Below are 21,002 nucleotides of genomic sequence, written 5' to 3' on the forward strand. Positions count from 1 at the left end.
TTTATTTATGTGTGTGTGTGTGTGTGTGTGTGTGTGTGTGTGTGACACTTTACCATTGGAGCTCTGAATTATTTGGATTAGGCCAACGCATTCGGAAACTCTTATCAAGATGGTAATAGTGGTATTAGTTATTAGGAACAGGCCGATTGTCAGTATCTGTAATTTCACTAACAACCAACAACAGACGCATACGGATTATTTTATAATTTTTATTTAAGCAAGCAAAGGTCAAGGGAAATTTGACAATAATAGGCCTCTACAGCCCAAACATTCAAACATTTAAAAGGGATAAAATGGCAGAAAGGAATGCTTTCAATCTTACTTTGCCACAGAATTCTCTAAAACCCCTCATGAACTGATCATTTTTTATTTTAACTTTTTCTCTTTTTTGTGTATTTTTTCCTTTTTAACTCAGCACACCAGGCCTGGTGTTTCTGTTCATTATAGACCTGGCTGGAGACTTGTTTCCATTGGTATTTCTTTTTTTTTTATATCATTTGACTTCTTTTTACTTTGTTTTGTGTATTTTCAATTTTTTCACTGTTCATTTTTTTGTCCATCGGTGAAGCTGGTCTCGAGGTTCCCCACTCCTGTGAAAACAAAAGACAATAATTCAGTTTTTTATTGTGGCAATGTCATCATGAGAAGGCAATTCAGTTTTTTTATTGTGGCAATGTCATCATGAGAAGGCATAATCTCTTGTCAACACTGTCCTCTTCTTGTTAAAATAGCTCTGTCTAAAACTAGTCATACCTTAGGTTCAGACACTCTGAACACCAGCTGAATTTGGCACTGTCTTCTGGGCCGCCTCTTTTGCCTGGTGGGCCTGAAGAACAGCCACTGCCTCATCCACCTGTGAAGAATAAGTTGTTGAATGTTAGCAACACCGCAACATCATGGTGGGATTTCAAAAGAGCTCTGCTTTCACAAGATCCACCTTTCCTGTATCTTAAAAATGGCTGCTAACTAGTGAAGATGCATACTTGCACTTAAACTCACATCCTTTGGTGGAAATGTTTCCCGGGACATTTATATTAAGAACAGAAAGTGCTCTCTGCACTTTGCTGTCCTTTTTTATATTTAGTCCTGGTGAACTCTTCAGAGAAACAACCAAAGGAACATTGTCAATATTAATGAACTTAAGTACCTTTGAGCGGAGAGACTCTGGGGACTCCAGCATGTGGAGCAGCTCCGAGTTGTCAATTTCCAGCAGCATGCCAGTGATCTTCCCTGCCAGGCTTGGGTGCATGTTCTGGATCAGTGGAAACAGACGCTCACCTAGAGGAGTGACCGATACAGAGGATTTAATACAGAATGTAATCATCAATCCCCAAAGGGCCAGTTGCTGAGACAACACCATGTAAATACATGGGTTATAAACAATATACAGCACAGAAGGTATAGTAGTGGTATGGTTTTCTTAGCTGGGGATAGAGGTAGCACAGACTGCATGAAGGAGGAACAAAAAAAAAAAAAAAAAAAAAAAAAGTTGAAATGGTATGGGACATACAGTGTCCAGTGAGAGGCAGGGGATGAATGTTATGTCAAGCTAACATGATATGTGGTCATGAAGAGCTCTTGCGGACACTTACCCAGCATCTGCTTCTGTTCCTGTGGTGGAGCAGCGGCCAGCATGGAGGCCGTCAGAGGCTCCTGTCCCTGAACATGAACAGCAGGCTGAGGGGAGGGATGCAGGGAATTAAAAAAGTCCATTTTGAATGCACATCCAACGTTTTCCTCATGTGGAGGGCAGAATTGGTCAGCAAGTCTGGCCTAAAAAAAAAAAAAACTAATGTGCATTCCTACCTGCTGCATGGCGACTTGTGGCTGAGCAGGCATGTGCTGCTGGGGATTGCGGACTCCTGCGGCATATTTGTACTGAGGGACTCCACGCACAGGAGCGGCTGCTGCAGCAGCTGCGGTGGCTGGCCGGGGACCCATGGTCTGAGCTGCTGCAGAAGAAGCCAACGGGGACATTAAGAAACGCAAAGACACAAGTAGCAGGCTTAGCCACACAGTTGAACTGTATTTGATGTGCAGTTAGACTATTAATTAAGTATAGGTGACTGACCGACACGCTGGGCAGACATCATGCGGGGCACCTGGGAGGCCGGACGCATGGCACCAAAGGTCTGAGGGCGTGGTGCTGAGGGACGCATAGCACCCGGCATGTTTTGGAAATCTATGAACAAACAAAAACCATAGTAGCTTCATGTAGAAGTAGCCTACAAACAAATGGGCTTTTAAAATTCTATTAAAATACAAAATGAGGACAATTCCGAAGGGACAAGATACTCACGTTGTGGCCGGACACCTTGGTTGGCCCAGCGTGGGCTCGGGCGGAGCTGGGCCATCTGCCCAGCAGCTGGGTAGTAAGCAGCGCGGTTCTGGGCCTGAGGTATGGCTGCCATGAAGTAGCCGGAGGGCGGGGCTGGTTGGTAGGGATTGATGACTGGGTTTGGTACTGCACGCACACTGGCCATGCGCTGCATGTACTGGTTGGTCAGGTGGGCTTGACGCTCCTCTTTCCGCTGGGCCAAGGCCACATACAACGGCTTAGTGGCTACAATGCGCCCATTCATTTCGGTCACCGCTTTGGTGGCCTCCTCTGGGGACGAGAAGCAGACAAAGCCGAAACCTTTGCTGCGCCCGCCCTCCAACATGACCTGAGAGTGAGAGTCAGATGGAACTGATGAAGGAATCTGGACACCGGTGAATTAAAGCGGTTTCTGAGCCACCTTTAATTACAGAAGATTTACAGCTGAGCTCCTACCTTGGCACTTGTTATGGTGCCGAACGGTGTGAACTCCTTTCGCAGACGTTCATCATCAATTCCATCATCAAGGTTCTTGACGTACAAGTTGACACCCTAAAAATAAGACAAACGTAATGTTAAAATTTGTGTTTTCTTTGGAAAACACTACATTTTAGGCAGAAATAATCCAATGTAAATGGACTGAAAAATGTCACTTTACTGTTTATCTAAAGTATTTGTCTGCAATACATATTTATCCCCAGAATCCATGGTGAAGAAAAGTGGGGCCCATGAACTACAGAGTCACTGTTGCAGCCATTTTGGCCAGTGCAACCTACCAAGGAGGGAGCACTGAATTTGACAAAGCTGCAGCATTTCAATATTGACCAGATGATATAAGTGAAGGGATTGATTGGAATAGATTTATTATATAACTATGAGGCATTATTTTGGCGCAGGAAGGCCTTGTGAATTTGAAAGCGGAAATGGACCTGGTAGCGAGTCATGCGATCTTGTTTCATTTGCTCAAATTTGCGCTTGAGCTCCGTCTGTCGCTCCACCTTCTTCTGGGCACGGCCAACGTAGATGAGCTTGCCGTTAAACTCCTTTCCATTCATCTCATCCACTGCCTGTAGCAAACAAGAAACTAAGTCAACCTTTTATACCTAGTGCAATAAACCTAATGTATAAACTGCACTAATCTGCACCTTCCACCATAGAAAGAATATTGTACACTGTGCAAGTTTGCATTGATGTAACATTTTTATCTGTAATCTGATTTTTTTTTTTTTTTTATCTGTTTTGGTGAGACCAAAGAAGATTTTCCGGCCTCGACTGGACAATAAAGTTGTACTCTATTCCTTTCGGTTCTAACGGTATTAAAAAAAAATGCTGGACGTTTCTAGGTGGTACAACTCTTACCTTCTGGGCGTCCTCATGCCTCTCAAAGCTGACAAACCCAAAGCCTCGAGACTTTCCACTGTCATCTATCATGACTCGGATACTCATGGAGTTTCCTAGAAAACAGAGAGATGAACTTTAGGGACTATATTCTACACCCTATGTTTAACAGCAGAGGAAAACACTGTTTATGTATGAACAGGAGCAGGCTAATTTCAAAGAGCTACCTGAAATATGGAAACCCTGACTGACCGTATTTACTGAAGACTTCCCTCAGCTTCTCATCATCCATGTCTTCGCCAAAGTTTTTAACGTAGACGTTGGTAAACTCCTTGGCTCTGGCGCCCAGCTCAGCCTCGCGCTCTTTGCGAGATTTGAAGCGACCTACGAATCTGTGTTGAAATGGACATTTAGCAAAATTTAATAAACAATTATAGGAATACTAAAATGCTCATTAAAACTGCAACGCTAATTGTGTCTGTTGTATAGTAAACTGTATGAATCAGACTGTATAAAATGGACTACACATCTCCACTTCCTCCCAATGTAAAAAAGTGAAGCCAAAATGTCCCGGATGGGATATTTCTTTTCCTAGGATGGCAAACGCATGACTCGCCCTACTCTGCCTCCGATTGCCTTACCCTGGTATTCTTACCCTAACCAATCTCACTCCTCATGCCTAAATCTAACCAATTCAACCAACAAAGGCAACCAGTACTAGCCAATCAGAGGCACAGTAGGGCAGATCATGCCTCTGCCATCCTAGGAAAATGGAAATTTGCACCCCGGATATGGGCACTGCCATCTTGTAATTTTGGAGGCAGAGTCTGTGCAATCTTAGTCTCGCATTGCCGGACCTTCCCTCCACAGTGTTGCGGAAGAGGGTCTGGCGAGTCCACTCAGCATTCTGGGATGGGAGAAAAACGTGCTTGGGTTTATTGGCATTTCTTTAAACCAATCACAATAGTCATGAGCGGCGCCAAGATCTGCACAGAGCTGCTGCAAAATAGCCTCGGGAAGGAACTTGTTTTGGTGGAACGTGTACGTTCAAAAGATGTTTTAGTCGTGCAAGAGAAAACTTAGACTGGACAGCTAGCTGTCTGGATTTACCCTGCAGAGATCTGAGGAGCAGTTAACCATAGTCCGCATAAATAGACCGGAGTTTAAAATTCCAACACAAAGAAAGCGGAAGAAAACGGACATCAGCTAAAAGACATGCATCCGGCGGAATTTCCTGCGGCACTGGAGCAATCCTTGAAGTGGAACGTTGTGGATATAAACTAGTGCAATCGTGAACGGACGGTGGAGCCTCAGTATTGAGGCCCCGCCCATCCAAACGCGAGTCAATCCCACCGGTCAATCATGACATTACACCCCATTTTATAGCATCAAAAAACTAATTAAAACCAAATGTATCTGTAAAATGAACACTTGAACAAACATCAAGTTATGAGAACTACCTAAAATAGTTTAATTTTTTAGTTTAGGCCCATGACCCATCCGCTAAAACACAGGGGGCAGGGTTTATGACCTATACTGCAGCCAACCACCACGGGGAATTGAGAAGTTTTGACTTCAGTTTGGGGAGCTGTCAAGCATCCATCTTTAAATACAGTCTACGGTATGAACTACGACAGCATCATCAAGCCTATTCTAAGTCAGGGTTTTTCCTACATAGGGGAATTTTTGGCAAACCCCCAAAGACATTTTAGCCAGCTCCAAAGGAAAACTACCAGCGCCAAAATGATAAGAATTGAGAAGAAAAAAAAAAAAAACACTTCAAAGCCTCTCCGACGCTGTTAAAATAGCAATTTACCAAACAAAAAGTTTAAAAAGCTGAACATAAACTTGAATAGGAGCGCTTATCTCAGTTTTACCGTCCAGAGTCAGCCTGTGCCTGACTCTCTCGGTGATTTTAACGGTGGTATTTTAATATTAATAATGTTAAGCAATTTTGTTGATTTGGGTTTCATTTTGAGTAATTTAATTTACTCAAGCGTAATAATTTTGTTTGTTTATCAAATTGTCAGAAATAACAGGCAAATGCATATAGATTTCTGTCAAATAAGGTAACAGACTCATTGCCTTTACTGTACGCAAACTGATCATGCTTACTACAAAAAAAAAAAAAAAAAAAAGGGAGTTACGCATATAATAGGGTAGTCTTCATTTGCCACAAAGCATCATTGTGCAACCTTCAATCAGACCAGGTGGAGTAATTGAGAAAAAAATAAAAATAAAAATAATGTATTTTTTCCTCCATTTCACACATTAGTATGCACCACAGTTTAAAACTAGTTAAAACATCCACTTACACTTTTCGGTCATTCAGCAGCATGCCATTCATTTTCTCAATGGCTCGTTCGGCTGCCTCCTGAGTCTCAAAATGCACAAAGCCGTAGCCTTTAGAGCCATTCTCGTCACAAACCACCTTAGAGGAGAAAAAAACACATGCTGCTTTTAAGCCACAGACACACACACACACACATGCAGTATATGAAACCTGACCTGCCTGGTTGATCACACCTGAAATAATAATAGTTCCCTCTCTGAAACTGACTTTCTAGTCTGAAAGTCCAGAATTTCTTCAACTGTGTGACTGTTAAAACCCTATCTCCAATTTCTATCTATTACTTCCCATGAATATAACTTGTTGTAGAGTTGCTTTGGGAAGCAATGTACAGTTGATATTTCTAATATTATTGGACATACAAACCATTGTTTGATTTTAGGGCACAGGGAAACCAAAACAAACTGTTCGGGGGGGGAGGGGGAGTTTTGGAGCATGTCTTTCACATCATCAGCAAACAAATCTAGAACATTTACAAAGCACACGCATGCAAATGACACCTGTACTCACAAGGCTGTAACATAACAATGACGGTGACCATCCAGGTTTCAGGTTAGATACAACAAGAAGGGTAGTCGGCCGCTAGTCTTTTACCTTGCATGACAGGATGTTGCCAAAAGCAGAGAAGGTGTCATATAGAGCCTTGTTGTCAATGGACTTGTCAAGATTCTTGATGAAGATGTTTCCCACACCGCTCTTTCTCAGTGACGGATCACGCTGCGACCACATGATGCGCACAGGCCTCCCCTTGATCACGTCAAAGTTCATGGTGTCCAGTGCACGCTCGGCTGTGGGAAGAAACACAGGAGCTAGATGATTTAGTATATCTAAATCTTCAAGTGTTGAGGGGGGTTGAGGGGGTTTCTAGAGCTTTAAGGGCTGCAGGGAATCCAAATAAAAACTGTGCCAAGTGTCTAAAGAAAAAGATGGCCCACAATTTTAACAGATTTACATGTGCTGATTCTTTAAGGTGTCCCCTTGCTTTTTGTCCCTTCTTCCAGGGCAGCTTGACAGTAGGTGTTGCTTGTTATCTATTTTCCCTGGCATGAGGTTCAAACTGAGCCTTTTCAGTCACAAGTATGTCAGCACAACTAGATTAGCAATCTCTGACAGCTTGCCAACTCAGATCAGTACACATTTAATAAAGTTTACTTTTTGTTACAGCTCTACTATTATTCTATGGTAAAATTAAAATACTGTAATTGGACAAGAAATGTATTTTATCAAGTAAGCCATTTAAACTGGCAGTGTGTCAATAAATAAGTATTCATTGAATAACTACAAATCAAGGAAGAGAAGGATAAAAATACATATACACAATGTTTACAAAACACAATACCAAGTTATATTGATGACATTACCAGGATATTATAAAACTGTAACAGTTACATACACAGACAGATAACAAGAGCACACAGAAACACACCCAAGAAGGCTGCAGACATATGCTCCTATCAGGGGAAGGCAGAAAATGTTTTGTGGCGAATAAATACTTGGCTTCTAGGTATGTGGGCTAACATATTCTAACAATTTTAGGAATTACTATTTTTTTCTTTACAAATAAAAGATTAATGTTCATATCATAACAACGTTGACTGGCAAGCATTCTGGGGAGATAATTAATTAAACTGTTGTCAGCACTTTAGGCTGAACAGTTGGGGTGTTGTCCTGACAGAACAGAGATAGAGAGGCATTTAGTATTCAGCTGGCAGCTAGCTAGCAGTTACTGTCCACGGTTACATTACATGGGGGCAGGCAGGCAGGTAGGCAGGCGTGGTGCTTTTTCTGCTACGCCACTGCTGGGAGGTTCAACTGAGGAGACCTACAGCCTAGCTACAGTCTACTGACAACATGTCGGCCTCAGTCACGTGTAACTTAGTGGTAAGAGGCTAGCTTTCACTCGTCACCGCCTGTCATGTTTAAACACATTATTGTCGGCATTTTTAATAAATTACCTACCGTCCGCTGGCTGTTGGAAGTTGACATAGGCGTATCCAAGGGAACGCCGGGTGATCATGTCCCTACAGACCCTGATCGACAGGATCGCTCCGGCTGGGCTGAATTTCTCGTACAGCATGGCCTCGGTCACATCTTGATGCAGATCCCCGACGTACAGGGAGGCCATGGGGTAACTGGGAGCACTGGGATTCATTATCGTTTGCCAAGGAGGCTAGCAAAGTACTCGGTCAAAGCCGGATTTTCTTAACAAAAAAAGTTTTCGAATGCTTGGTTCTCAACAGACACTAACGTCACGTCAGTTCGGGGCAGAATGCTGATGGTAACGTTAAACGTTAACTGTTGGCTTGTCAGTTGAAGGGTTTTTGATTCAAATGTAGAAGATTAATATGATAAAATGGCACAATGTCGACTTCTAATTTAAAACTGTCATTCAAATATGACACAATGATAAAAGCAAATTAACGTTACTTAGCCTCGCTTCTGAACCAGTAACACGTCGACTGAAGAAAATTGTCGTTCGTTTTTAACGTTAGGCTGCCCCTTCTTATACGTTACCGTCCAGTCCTCGAATGTCTACTCCAGCTTCACCGTGGTTACAAAAAGAAAAATGATTTTTTGGTTTTTTTACGTTTTGAATTTTTTTTTTTTTTTTTTTTTTTTTTTATAGAATGTGTGCCGAGCGAGCTCAGGAGCACACACGCACTCACACAGCACTGACAGCCGGGGTTGAGGGGGAGGAAATCATTGGGAAGTTGTCTAATATATACTAGTGAACACGTCACCGAAATGGACCAATCATTTTCCAGTGTAGTTGAAAAAAGGCAACAAAGGGGCGTTGACCACAACTGTACGCATGATGATGAAATCATACAGTCTTTGGTAAAAAAACGTATTGTTAAAGGCTAAAAATCGACTTATTGTGTGGACCACAATACTCATTTGTTTAGTGATGCTGTATGGAAACGACATGGATTCGGCCGCAGTGGTTAGGATCTGCAGGCGGCCCATAATCACACAAACATTCTCGCTGCTAAATAGCCAGCTCAGGGAATGTCATGGGCTTGTCATGCACCGGGAATGACGTTTTACTGCAACACAACGCATGACATTCCTCATTTGATAAGTGTATAGTCGTTTAGCAATTGTCATGCAGTAATGCATCACATACAAATTCATAACACTATAAATGTACCCTTTTTACAGAAGTGTGATGTTGAGCCATCATACAGCATATGCTGTTGTGTAACTCATATGGGACTTATCAGCTGCCATCAGTGTGAAAATGAAAGACAGAGCCACATTACTCACTTCACAAGATTTGCCAATCTTTAAAGGCCATTGATCAGAGCTAAATTGCTCACAGATGTCACTGAATTATATAACGTGATAGGCTTACTATTGCTTAAAAAGATTAAGGTTAACAACAGTGCGATATGATCTGCATGGCTGTGAAGAGTAGATTAGGGTATGACATTTATGCAAAAATCAAATCAAGAGACTTGGCACCTTGTCATCTCACACATTAGGGTGGACTTGGTTTTTAGTCTGATTTTTTCTCAGGGTTGGAAAAATCATTTCTAGGTTTGTGTAGATAGATTAAAAGATTTTGGTCAGTCATCTTAAAACACATGCACCACAAACATTGCCCTTCAAAGCCATCTCCATCTGCAGAGGGCAGTGTTAGTAAAAAGCTTGTGTCCATCTAAAATCAAACCAGAACTCTGCATCTTTCAAGGTGCTTTACTCCCCTTTACATTTTTAATTCAGAACCAAGGTGACAGTCCTCACTTCTTAGCTTTAACATGGGTGCATTTTCAAATCACTATGATCACAGGAAGTCTTGATGTTAGCAGCTGACATGGTAAATCTTGGCAGACTGAGCTGATGAACCAACAGAGGCCCAACACAGCTTCTAATATGCGCTAATACAATGTAAAATTGTCATTCCACATGTACAGAGGGCAAACAAACACATTGAGCACAGCACACTTGATTTTAATGTTTTTAATTCCACTTACATGAAAGCACATAACCAAATAACGTACTCCGAGTTTAACTTGCAAATTCTGAATCCTGCATCCCATCTTTTTAAAACCAAGATACTGTAATAGAATAAACTGGCACTACTTTGTGACTACTAAATGGTCATAATGCAGCTTTCTACCAAGTTACTTTAATAATCAGTTTATATTTAGCATTGTTTTAGTTTGTCTTTTCACAATGTCATTTCAAGGAAGGTAAATGTTACTGTAAACCACCTGGTTCAAGCTAAATCCTAAGCAAAAACTGCCAGTTTCAAAGCACGGCTAACCCTCACACCATACTACTGAGAACCACATACATTCCAGGAGTCAAATCAAGAGTCAAGGGGAATAAAATACACCAAAAGAAAATACAAAACACCTGAATAGAAAGGAGTAGAAAGCCACAAAAGCACATGGCAAAAGTATCCTCTGCACTGCTGAAAAGATAAAATATCAAAAGTTACAGTTTCGAGCCATTTTGTCAAGTTGTTCACTTTATCTTAGGCTGTCTATACCTTGTTGTGTGTTATGGAAAATTGCAGGAAATTATAGTCCATACATTTCACTGAGAGTGAAAAGATGTCAGTGAAATGGAATGTAATCCTCTCAACAAAAGATCAACTAAAGTTCAACTACAGTTTTCGCAAGTGGCCTTTCATACAGAAAACCTTTCCAACATCTGAATGCACATAGAACCCACTGAGCCATGACACATGTACCATCCATAAAAATACTACCTGCTACGCTGGACACTGACAGGGCGGGATGGATACAAGCAATATGGTAATAGATCTTTACCAAGGTAAGTTCTGCCATCTATAGGGTCACTGCTAGTCTGTCAGATGTAAATTTAGTGAATTCAGACCGCTGTGACGTTTATTTAATTTTTTTTTTTTTTTTTTTTTTTTTTTATGTGCTTCAAAGGATTTTGTAGACCCAAGTGTCACAAAGCTTGTAAATGTTGAGTTCAAGTAAAAACATACAAATTATCAAAATTACATTTAGAGGTTTTTTGTTTGCGTTTCCTGCAACAGCAGTAGTTTGCTACAGTGAATAAAGTTAAAGAGAATGGGGCTGTTTTGGATCTAAGGAGGGATTTCACCTGGACTAAACCATGGACAAAAATAAAAAATAAACATTCACTGGTTGACACAATGAGTAATGTTCAAAAGAAACAGCTCTATTCCATTCTTTTCTCTGTGGAGGTGCTCATACAATTACCACACACACACTTCAATGTATCTGCACACACATACTGTACTTTACACATTGTGAGTGGAGTGTAAACATACATATCTGTGCATGTATGTGCACACACAACCACACACACACACAACTTAGGCTGGTGAGAGGTAAAAAAATGTGTATTTTTCTTGTTTGTCTGTCTTTCCGAAGTTCAGTTCTTATCAGCTACCTGCTCCGTCTCCTCTCCTTCACCCTCGCCTTCACCCTGGGCGTCTGACATCCACAGCTGCAATAAAGAAAAAGGATACTGGGATAAGCGCACACTAAGAACCACGTTTTAAAAAAAAAAAAAAAAAAAAAAAAAAACTCTGCGTCTCAAATATGTAAATAGTAGAGTTTGATGAGTAATGTGAAACTCAATCAAACCAGTACAGAGATAAGAGAGAGCAGGAAATGGAAAGTATAAGACACAGCTGACATGCAGGAAGATGAAGACGAGACACTCACTGTCAGATTGTCACGGAGCAGCTGCATGATCAAGGTGCTGTCTTTGTAGGATTCACCGTTGAGGGAGTCCAGCATGGTAATGGCTTCGTCAAAGGCCTGAATGAGACAGAGACAGTCATCATGGATTCCAAATACCATTGTGCAGGTTTCCAAATAATAAATAAAATTGACCCTAACAATCCACAACATACAGCATTGGGTTAAATGTAGCAGACAACATAATGTATCTTTGACCAACAACAACACCAACTCAGGGCTCTGAGATTTTGAAGAATGATGGAGGATGTAAACTTACCTGTACAAAATGTGTAACAGAAATACAGTTGAAACACTGAGGTTCTTCTAATGGTTATAACACTTATGGTGGCACAGCCCCATAGCTCCAATCTTTGGGGATAACCTTTCTCTGGCAAATTATTGGATTATGTCTGTTCCTGTTAATTCCCATGGAATGCTTCCACCTTGAATATTCCTGGAATTTTGTAAACCAATTAGTAGCACCTGTACTTTTGCTACTATGAGAAGTTAAAATTTGCTGTGAAAAAGGCCCGTAGCATTCCTCGTGTATCCAACCCCCCATACTGGATGGATACAGTGACTGGAGCAAGTCTCAGTCACAAACACCAAAATGAACACCTCCGCTTTCAAGTAAACTCATTTGTTACAGACCAACAGACCCATGTTAAATTAACCTCATATTATACTTTTCACTAGCCTGACGTGGTCCTACTCAGATTCTAGTCAGAACTTCCCGACATCGAATTTTGTGGGCGGGGCTAAATTCAGCTGGCATCCAGGCTAACTTTTCACCAGATTCAGGACGATTCATCTTTTAGAGGACAAAACAAAATGGAAATAGAATCAAAAAGAAAACAGAAATAAATCACTAATGTGAGAAGAGGATGGTTCTTACCGCCTTGGCCAGTTTGCAGGCCTCCTCGGGTGAGTTGACAATCTCGTAGTAGAAGACAGAGAAGTTAAGAGCGAGGCCTAGGCGGATGGGATGTGTAGGCTGCATTTCCTTGGTGCTGATATCCAAGGCCTGCTGGTAGGCAGCTCGTGAACTACTGATGATTTCTGCACATAGGAAGATAGACCAATCAGGAAGCAGATTTTTCAAATGGGAAAAACAATCTCTTGAGGTTTGTTCACATTACTTTGTAACCGCGCCCAGGATAAGAGTACACTCCACTGTGCACCATTTATGTGTGCATGATGTTATGTTCCTGCTCCTCAAGCTGCATCATCCAGTGATTTTCCGCAGGGTGGTGCAGCGTTGTGTGAGAGGGTTACTGTTATGACCCATTTCTGACAAGACGAAGCGACTGTGCTTTGTTGTTTGGCAAGCATTCAGCCGTTACACAAACTCCTAGGCAGTTCAGTGCTTGTGTTTTAAGTTTTTTACCCGCAGTGTTTTAAAACTTTGTTGTGGCAGCGATAGAGGCAGTGCTGTTTCCTGTAATCTGGACTCTCACACCGCCTCAAAACAGACTGATCACAAAATTTTTTAACCAACTTATTGCCAAAGGCCGCTGCGTTTTTTCCGCCTCCCCCCCCCGGCACCCACCACCGCAGCCTTAACGCACTACGCCCATTCAAAATGAATGGAAAGACCTGCGTTTTCCCCGCACCGTCTGTAATAAATGAAAATACCGATAACAATTACACCTAAACCCCAAGGTGATATCATTATTGTTTTTGTTTTGTCCAACAGTTTAAAACACAGTCATATTCAGTTTACTGTCATGTACAAAAAAGCAGCAAATTCTCCCAGTGAGGAGCTGAAGCCTATAAATGTACATTTTTACTAGAAAACTACTTTCATTTCGGTCAACTAATCGATTGTTTCGGCTCTTTGCACTGTTTGCCAATAATCATTTGGTGTTTTGGCCACCATTTTACATTTAAGAAAGATAAATTATTTCACCAACATGGCTCACAAAAAGCATTAAAACCCCTATCATCAAATAAAAAAAAAAAAAAAAAAACAGGACTGAATTAAGAGGACAAACATTCTCCTCAAAAATCAAAGAAATATCAGGTGTTAAGTGTATTTGTTAGGGTAAAGCCTTTGAAAAATATAACATTTTAGAAGATCAATATCTCAAGCAAGGAGGGTGACATTCTAGTCACAAACACCTGAAGAGAGCATGGTCTCATTTTAAAAGACTTTTTTATTTTTTATTTTAAGGACCATTAATTAGCACACATTTGTCCCATCCTCCAACAGATGCGCAACAGCCTATCCCCATAGAAACAAAGGGCTGGATCACACAGCAGTGTGCGTTTTTAAAAGTAGGTGGCACCATTTAAATCTTTGTGTTTGTAAGGTCTTGCGTACTAGTGATAAACCGATTTTAATCGGCCGGCCAATATTTGCGTTTTTACGTGTATCGGCCCACACGCGGCTGCTGCCGTCGCTGATAGTTTTTTCCCAGCATTATTTACAGACCGGCATCCACAGGCAGCTCTGTGTTGCTGGAGACGCTGCAGTTCACGTGCAGACAATTGACACTGCCCCTCCCCCACTAGCACCATGGTAGTCTTAAATTACAAATCAAGCACTTTATTTCAATGGCTACTTTTCAGGTTTATTGTTTTCTTAAATTATTTAAATGTGTTGACAAAGGACATTTTGTGATGACCCGATTATATCGGTCTTATATGTCAGCAAGCAATGCATGATCAAGGCTGTGTTGTAGATTTTGATGAAAGCATTTTACCCTTGCACAGTTAACCATATGCAGTGCACCCATCCATATGATGCACAGTGCACACGTAACTTGGGTGATATGAATGCAAGATGATTGCAGAAGTGACGCTGATCTGTGTTTTTGTTTATTATTTTTAAAGAAATGGCAGAGCAGATTCCGAAAACAAATCCAGTGTGGCAGGGTTTACATTTTTATGATGTAAATTGAGGGAGCAAAAGCAGTATCGGTTCCAAATATCGGCTCAAGAAAATCGGCAGCCCGTATCGGTCATCGTCTAAGGCTGATGAAGAAAAAAAAAAAAAAAAAAAAGAAATCGGTATCGGCACTAGAAAAAAAAATCCATATCGGTCGATCCCTATTGCATTCTGCTGCATGAACCCTGAGCATAATCTCCCTGTGCTGTGCGATTTCCTCGAGTGACTGCACAAAAGTTGGATGGAGAGGCTAATAGCGATGTATGACAAAAAAGAAACTTCAAAATGACTACCATTGTTACAGGAAACAGGGGTCTGCTTTACTCACCCTCCTTTTTTTCTCCAGTGGCCACCTCAGCCAGGTAGCGGTAGTAGTCTCCCTTCATCTTCAGGTAGAAGACACTGCTGTCAGCAGGCTTAGCATTGGGGATCAGATGTTTGTCGAGCAGGTCCTACAAGTGAAGTAACATTAGTGAAACATTAGTGTTTAAATGTGTGGAACTAAACACAGAACTGCCCTAGTAGTTACAACTCAGTTCAAACAAACTACAGACCTGTCTGTTAGCTCCTCCTGTGTGCTGAAGGTTTACACTGTCCCCCCTTAAAGGGTTTTCCCTGCCATTATATGGCTTAGGTACAGTGCTTAAGCTTTTTGGGCACCGCCCCCAAGCTTGAACATAAAAACGTGGACAACAAGCCGACACATGGAACGGGTGCCTCTCTTCTGCACATGTGCCGCATGCTGGTTAAAGAAAATGAAGGGGGTTAGCCACAGAGCTAGCGTTAGCACTGGCTCACTAAAGTGGACCAGCTATTTTCATTTTAGTGACAAGCTGCTTTAGTGATCTCTCCATTGCTGCAACTGACAACCATTAAGCAAGTAATTGCGATGACATCACTAATATGGAAATCAGTGTATGGCATCATTTGCACCTAATACCTCTTTTACACCAATGATCAGGGTTGAGCCCTGGTTATTTGACCAATGTTCAACCCTTCTTTTGGAAATTCAAACCAAGCCACTAAACACGGGTATATCCCTGGTCATGACTATTCAGATACGACCTGGGTCACAACCCGGGAGCAATGCATAACAATTACCTTTAGTGCTAGAAATGGGCGGGGCTTTGCACGTCATTCAGTTAACCGCTAACATCACATAGACAAGACGAGGAGAAAACATTTATGTTTGTTTGATATCATTAAAATAAAGTTGGGCTTTGCGGTCGGCTTCACAGCTAATGCTTCACGACTAATTTTTAAAAAAGAGAGAGAGTTTCACGCTACCCAGCAACCGCATTGAACTGCAGTCTGGGAGGGTGTGTTGCGGTCTCGAGCGAGAGAGAAAGAGCGGGCGGTGGTGCTGAAATAATTAAGCAAATTCATTTTCATACGTTTGCGTTATAATACAGGGTTTATACAGGCAGTTTTGCCTGTAAAACTTTTTGGAGACAGGTACACATCCAGGCACTTAGTCAGCGGACTGTTCTCATTGGGAATTAATTCTGCTCTAATGTTGTTGAAGCTGCCTGTGAAAACCCAGCGTAAAGCGCAGTGAGACAAAATCTGTGTTGTTCTTTTTCAAAGTGGCGACCTGTGACGACTGCCCCACTGTCATTTCCAACCAATCACATAATTTGTCCCGCCCCGGCTGTTAGCGACCCAGGTCTTGTGCAATTCACACTGAAATCGACCCTAGTCCTTCCCTGATCCAACCCACCTCGCTCGATTGACTAGGATTAAACCATTCAAACACACAGTCAACCTTGGTATAACCCTGATTGAGCCCTGGGTGTGAAAGGGGTATAAGCAATCCCTGCCTTAAGGCCAATTTATGCTTCTGCATTAAATCGACGCCGTGGGTATGTATGTAGGTACGTAGAGATATGGACCCTACGCCGCAGCCTGACGTGCACCTCTCAAAACGTAACTAGACGTCGTGGCAACGCAGACTGCAACAACTGTGATTAGACCTCTTGGCCGTGGCTTGGTAGCATTGCCTTTCCCCCTACTCATTTCGGGGTTCTCCTCCTCCATAAACATGAAATCAAGGAGAGGGTTAACTTTTCCTGTTACAAATTTCCCACTGTGGTCAGAAAGCACAGGGGAGACACTGTTTCTCCCACTATGCCTCTAGAGTCGGTACTCGCTCCAAAGCTAATCACTGTCACTCGCTCTATCACATACTCCCCATGCACAAGTACAAACTTCGGGCCACTTACGTAGGCTACAGTGAAAGTTCTGCGTGGAGCCTTCACAGATGCATAAATCGCACTTTAAATGCCCACCGCATTCACATAGACACCATGGCCAACCAGTAGGTGTCACCAGTGCAATGACAAAGGCGTGATCCCTCTCTGGCTTCCCATTGAAGAACATTGTTTTGTGTGTACCTCACACATGGATGTATTACAATACAATACTCCAAGTTTTCTAACCTAACAGCTAAACGGTCTTAAGTGTGGCTGTATTTCACTCAAAAGGAATCCAACATTGGGACAACACCCATCAACAGTCTGCAGCTGAAGACACAGAGTAGACTAGCTGCTTTGAGACAGAATGGCCACAGTGCCGGAGTCAGAGTAGTCAGAGAAACAACACCACTTAATGGTGTGTTCAATTGCACCTCGTAAGCTCATGGTGCATTCAATTTTGTTGTAAAGTACCCTTCTGCCATCTAGTGGTTCTTCTTTTTGTCTTTTAACAGCAATTGACTGGTGAAGTAGGCCTAAGTTATTGTTATAACATATTTTTATTACATTTTAAATACATCATTTAAAATGTGACCATATGGCCTTAGCAATAAACAAGTCATTCTTTCATTTCACGACCTCGTTTTGTGTACTTTTTTAAAAGTATCGGTTTGGGCACCGGCACCATTTTTAAAGTATCATTTTTGGTCATGCATGTCCAATAGGACTTTACATTGGGTTGATGTCCCACATGCTTTGTTTTGCAAACATGAAACATTCATGGTTTGAAAAATTCCAATTGCAAATGGTGCAAAGAGTGATCAGTGACCTTGTTTGCAGTTTAGGGTGTTCTTTTGATTGATTTACAAAATTGTATAACAACAATTTATGTGGAAAATGCTTTATGGGCTACAGGGGATAATAGTTGCAGTATCAAGATTAGCCACTGGTACAAATTGGCTGCTTGGCTAACTGGCCGCAACATATCAAGCTCCAGACATCCATGCCCCGGCCAGGCCAGATGCACTGAACGCAGGTTGCAACAGTGGTGGCTGAGAATTGTACATGAATATTTACAAAAAGATATTTGGTGGTGGTTTTCAACCAGCCCAGCCCAGCCAGTAGTATGAAAGGACGGAAGTCCGCAGAGGGAGGTTGGGTGGAGTGGCGGACGGGTAAAACACAGGACTTTCACCCAGGAGAGCCGGGATCGCGTCCTAAACCCAACCGTTTATTGTTTTCCTAAGCATGTGACGTTGGTCACTGTCGTGTTTGTCGTTTTTTTGTGTTACTAAAGCCTTTCCCAATGTTTTCCTAAACCTAACCTTTTATTTTATTTTTTTAAACATGCGTGTGACGTTCTCGCGATAGCACGGCACATTCTCGTGGCAACACCACGTGGTGTGTATGTTTACGTCCGCTGTATACAGCATAGACATACACGTGGATAGCTCAAAATGCGTACAGATAACACGCCACAAAAGTGTCGTGTATGTTTACACAAAGTCATGATGCCATGTTGCTGCTTCTTACCAGTACTTCCTTGCAGATGTCATTCAGCTCCTTCTCGATCGTCTCTTTGTACTCCTTGGCCAGTGCACTCTTCGCATCATTATCTTTTGACTTCTGCTCCATGCTGTACACCACCCTCCAAGAGGACCTCCTAGCCCCCACCACATTCTTGTAGGCAACAGAGAGCAGGTTGCGCTCCTCGTTGCTCAGCTCTGTGCCCTCCTCTGTGACAGCCTTCATAGCTGCGGCCATGTCATCATAGCGTTCAGCCTGCTCTGCCAGTTTGGCTTGCTGTATCAGGTCCTCCTTTTCTGCCATGGCTCCTGAGTGGGCTGAGGAAGGAAGGACAGAGGAGAGGTGGTCGGGAAGGACAAAACAAAGGAGACAGGAGAAGGATTAGGAAGACAGAGGAGAGAGTGGAATAGCAATCAGTCAACAGGGGGTATATACTTTGACTAGTACTCTACTCTTTTGGAGAATATTAAATGGACAAAAGTCCATGTCAAGCAAACATTTGGTACATTGGTCAGTATGACTTGCATCACATTAGGTATCATCACATATTCATATTATTTTGTGCTATAATCTATGAGTGTTTCTCGCAATGCTTGGATTTTTTTCTTCTCAGTAGTAAATGTGTCTTTGGTCTGTACACACCAGCTTTTTTTAAATAGTTTTTGGATTTAAGACATCTGCACGCTCTTGATTTATACTCGTGACTAAATTGAATGTAGATTACGTATTACTTACTAATTAATTGTCTAGGCTGTGCAATTTAAGAATAGGTAATACAAGATGTTGTGAAATACTGAAAAATAAAAATCATTTCGCCGAGCCCAAGGTGATCTATTCAAGATGTTGTGTTAGCTGCAACTAATTATAATTTTCATAATCAATTTTTCATTCATCAATTAATCTGATTATTTTTCTAAAAATCAAATGTTAGAAAAGAGAAAACATTTTTGCATTTAGCATTTTTGCTTGATAAATGACAAATGATTAACAGCATGTAAAAAAACTTGCAGATACATTTTCTGTCAATCCATTGCTTAATCAATTAGCATATTATAGTTTAAAAATGAGTTATAGCTGATCAGACCCCTAATGACATCCAAGTTACTAGCTAAGTTTCTTAAGTAGGCTACTTACTAGCTAAGACATTTTACAATATCTTTGCTTCATCTCAAGATAACTGCAGGACTGTTGCAGTGCATAAACAATACACTAACTTGCAGATTACTACTTACTAGCTGCCTTGAACAAACGCAGAAACACCAAACCTTGAACACGTTTCAAAAAAAAGAAATCTCACAGTGAGTCAGATTTGCAAGCACGGACACACCTGCACCCTTTTGAGGAATGTCGGCCACCCAGTTTCACGTCACACTCTCTCACACACTCACACACTCACACACTCACACTCACACACACACACACACACACACACACACACACACACACACACACACACACACACACACACACACACACACACACACACACACACACACACACACACACACACACACACACACACACACACACACACACACACACACACACACACACACACACACACACACCTGCCCACCGAGCTCGTACTATGTGCGAAAAGCATACAAACAGCGACAAAAATACCCTTGCTATATGTTTTGGCTTTAATATTTTCAGTGTGTAATGTGAAAAATGCTTAACAGCGCTGCGGATGGACAGAAAAGCCACAATAATGGTGTCACAGACTCGATTTAACTGGAATAAAAGGAGCCTAGCTTAGTTCAGTCCAAAGTGAACGCCCTTTTTCGCTTCCCGGAAAACAACCCAGAGCTGTTAGTTTTACAAGCATTGAGCATTAATTGTTTTAGGTTGCTCCATTTACAAAAGCTAATGTGGTAACGTTACACCCGAAAGCTGCCTTCTAGACATAGCGTGTAAAATAAATAGATGGGTTAAAGTGCAGTAAACGCTTCCCATTCAGTAAGCTCGGAACAATGACTGAGCAACGGCGCATCACTGGTTTCCTCTTACGCCCCAACGATTCAAGCAGGATTAAAAGAATCCCCATAACACACGGAGCAAATGTAACGATTTCCCGTCGAAAATACTACCGACCATCAGTGGTAAATAAATATAAACTAACCTGTGAGTGTCGTTAGACGATGTTGTTCCTGGTTCCCGGCCGCACAGCTGATGATCTCTCCCGCTCATCCACGGGGTTTCCCTTCAATCAAAGACACAGCAGCAGGGTCGCACTGGGACGGATGACGTCAGACTCGGGTTGCTACGGCAACCCAATTTGGAGGAACCATTTTAAAGCCATGGAAACTCAGTCAGTGGACAATTTCTCTTTTTTTCAAACATTTCCTTAACATAACAAGCAACAAACAACCTAATGCTATTCTAATTCATATTCTAAATTAAGTTAATGCGTTTAGAGCACAATATTTGTGTCAGTCTTCATTTGGTTCAATGCCTCTTTTATTCTCTGCTTCTAAAATCCTATAACTGTAAATCTACAAGGTTTGGCCGTTGTATTATACATGCATGGGTTTTGCGGTTGTATGAATGTTGAAAAAAATCCATATCCAATGTTCTTTTGTCTAACAACGTCCGCCAGGACTCATGGGAGATGTAGTTGATTTAGTTTTATCTTAGGTCTAGGCTATGACAAGGAGTTCAAATGTTAGGCCTACTGCTTAATAGTAGATAGTGT

At 41.7% G+C, this 21,002-nt stretch overlaps 2 protein-coding genes and 1 non-coding gene across 5 annotated transcripts; all 3 read right to left on the reverse strand.

The window, feature by feature from the left end:
* Positions 1-195: 195 nt before the first annotated feature.
* Positions 196-8,703, reverse strand: pabpc1b (poly A binding protein, cytoplasmic 1 b). Of its 2 annotated transcripts, none has more exons than XM_028596558.1 (14): positions 7,965-8,703; positions 6,600-6,793; positions 5,971-6,086; positions 3,908-4,047; positions 3,677-3,771; positions 3,247-3,384; positions 2,774-2,869; positions 2,300-2,666; positions 2,072-2,182; positions 1,807-1,949; positions 1,593-1,677; positions 1,148-1,278; positions 754-853; positions 196-590 (listed from the first exon to the last, which is right to left on the reverse strand). In XM_028596558.1, exons 1-13 carry the CDS (start codon positions 8,155-8,157, stop codon positions 761-763), a joined length of 1,902 nt encoding a protein of 633 aa, XP_028452359.1. In that variant the 5' UTR covers positions 8,158-8,703; the 3' UTR covers positions 196-590; positions 754-760. The 2 variants fall into 2 exon arrangements, with proteins under 2 accessions (XP_028452359.1, XP_028452358.1); XM_028596557.1 differs by having other exon boundaries at positions 1,807-1,952.
* Positions 2,990-3,126, reverse strand: LOC114568835 (small nucleolar RNA SNORA5). The gene has a single exon (XR_003694332.1). It is a non-coding gene; the product is annotated as a small nucleolar RNA SNORA5 (small nucleolar RNA).
* Positions 8,704-9,943: 1,240 nt separating the features above from the next.
* ywhaz (tyrosine 3-monooxygenase/tryptophan 5-monooxygenase activation protein, zeta polypeptide) lies at positions 9,944-20,556 on the reverse strand. 2 transcript variants are annotated; one of them, XM_028597118.1, is made up of 6 exons: positions 20,430-20,556; positions 18,314-18,624; positions 14,917-15,040; positions 12,594-12,757; positions 11,681-11,776; positions 9,944-11,459 (listed from the first exon to the last, which is right to left on the reverse strand). In XM_028597118.1, the coding sequence occupies exons 2-6, from the start codon at positions 18,608-18,610 to the stop codon at positions 11,385-11,387; spliced, it is 756 nt and encodes a 251-aa protein (XP_028452919.1). In that variant the 5' UTR covers positions 18,611-18,624; positions 20,430-20,556; the 3' UTR covers positions 9,944-11,384. The 2 variants fall into 2 exon arrangements, with proteins under 2 accessions (XP_028452919.1, XP_028452920.1); XM_028597119.1 differs by lacking the exon at positions 20,430-20,556 and adding an exon at positions 19,540-19,636.
* Positions 20,557-21,002: the final 446 nt, after the last annotated feature.

The sequence above is a fragment of the Perca flavescens genome, chromosome 14 (genome assembly GCF_004354835.1).
Source record: "Perca flavescens isolate YP-PL-M2 chromosome 14, PFLA_1.0, whole genome shotgun sequence".
In the NCBI taxonomy this organism is placed as follows: domain Eukaryota; kingdom Metazoa; phylum Chordata; class Actinopteri; order Perciformes; family Percidae; genus Perca; species Perca flavescens.

What these genes read in the sequence shown, in the direction of transcription:
- pabpc1b (XM_028596557.1), bottom strand. Translation starts at nt 8,157, where the DNA reads ATGAATCCCAGTGCTCCCAGTTACCCCATGGCCTCCCTGTACGTCGGG. An exon ending in GCAACATCCTGTCATGCAAG is followed by an intron (nt 6,087 to 6,599) that starts GTAAAAGACTAG and finishes TTCTCCTCTAAG; the next exon opens with GTGGTTTGTGACGAGAATGG. An exon ending in ATCGCATGACTCGCTACCAG is followed by an intron (nt 2,870 to 3,246) that starts GTCCATTTCCGC and finishes TCTTATTTTTAG; the next exon opens with GGTGTCAACTTGTACGTCAA.
- ywhaz (XM_028597118.1), bottom strand. Translation starts at nt 18,610, where the DNA reads ATGGCAGAAAAGGAGGACCTGATACAGCAAGCCAAACTGGCAGAGCAG. An exon ending in CCTGCAAACTGGCCAAGGCG is followed by an intron (nt 11,777 to 12,593) that starts GTAAGAACCATC and finishes TGTCTCATTCAG; the next exon opens with GCCTTTGACGAAGCCATTAC. An exon ending in TGCTCCGTGACAATCTGACA is followed by an intron (nt 11,460 to 11,680) that starts GTGAGTGTCTCG and finishes TCTTTATTGCAG; the next exon opens with CTGTGGATGTCAGACGCCCA.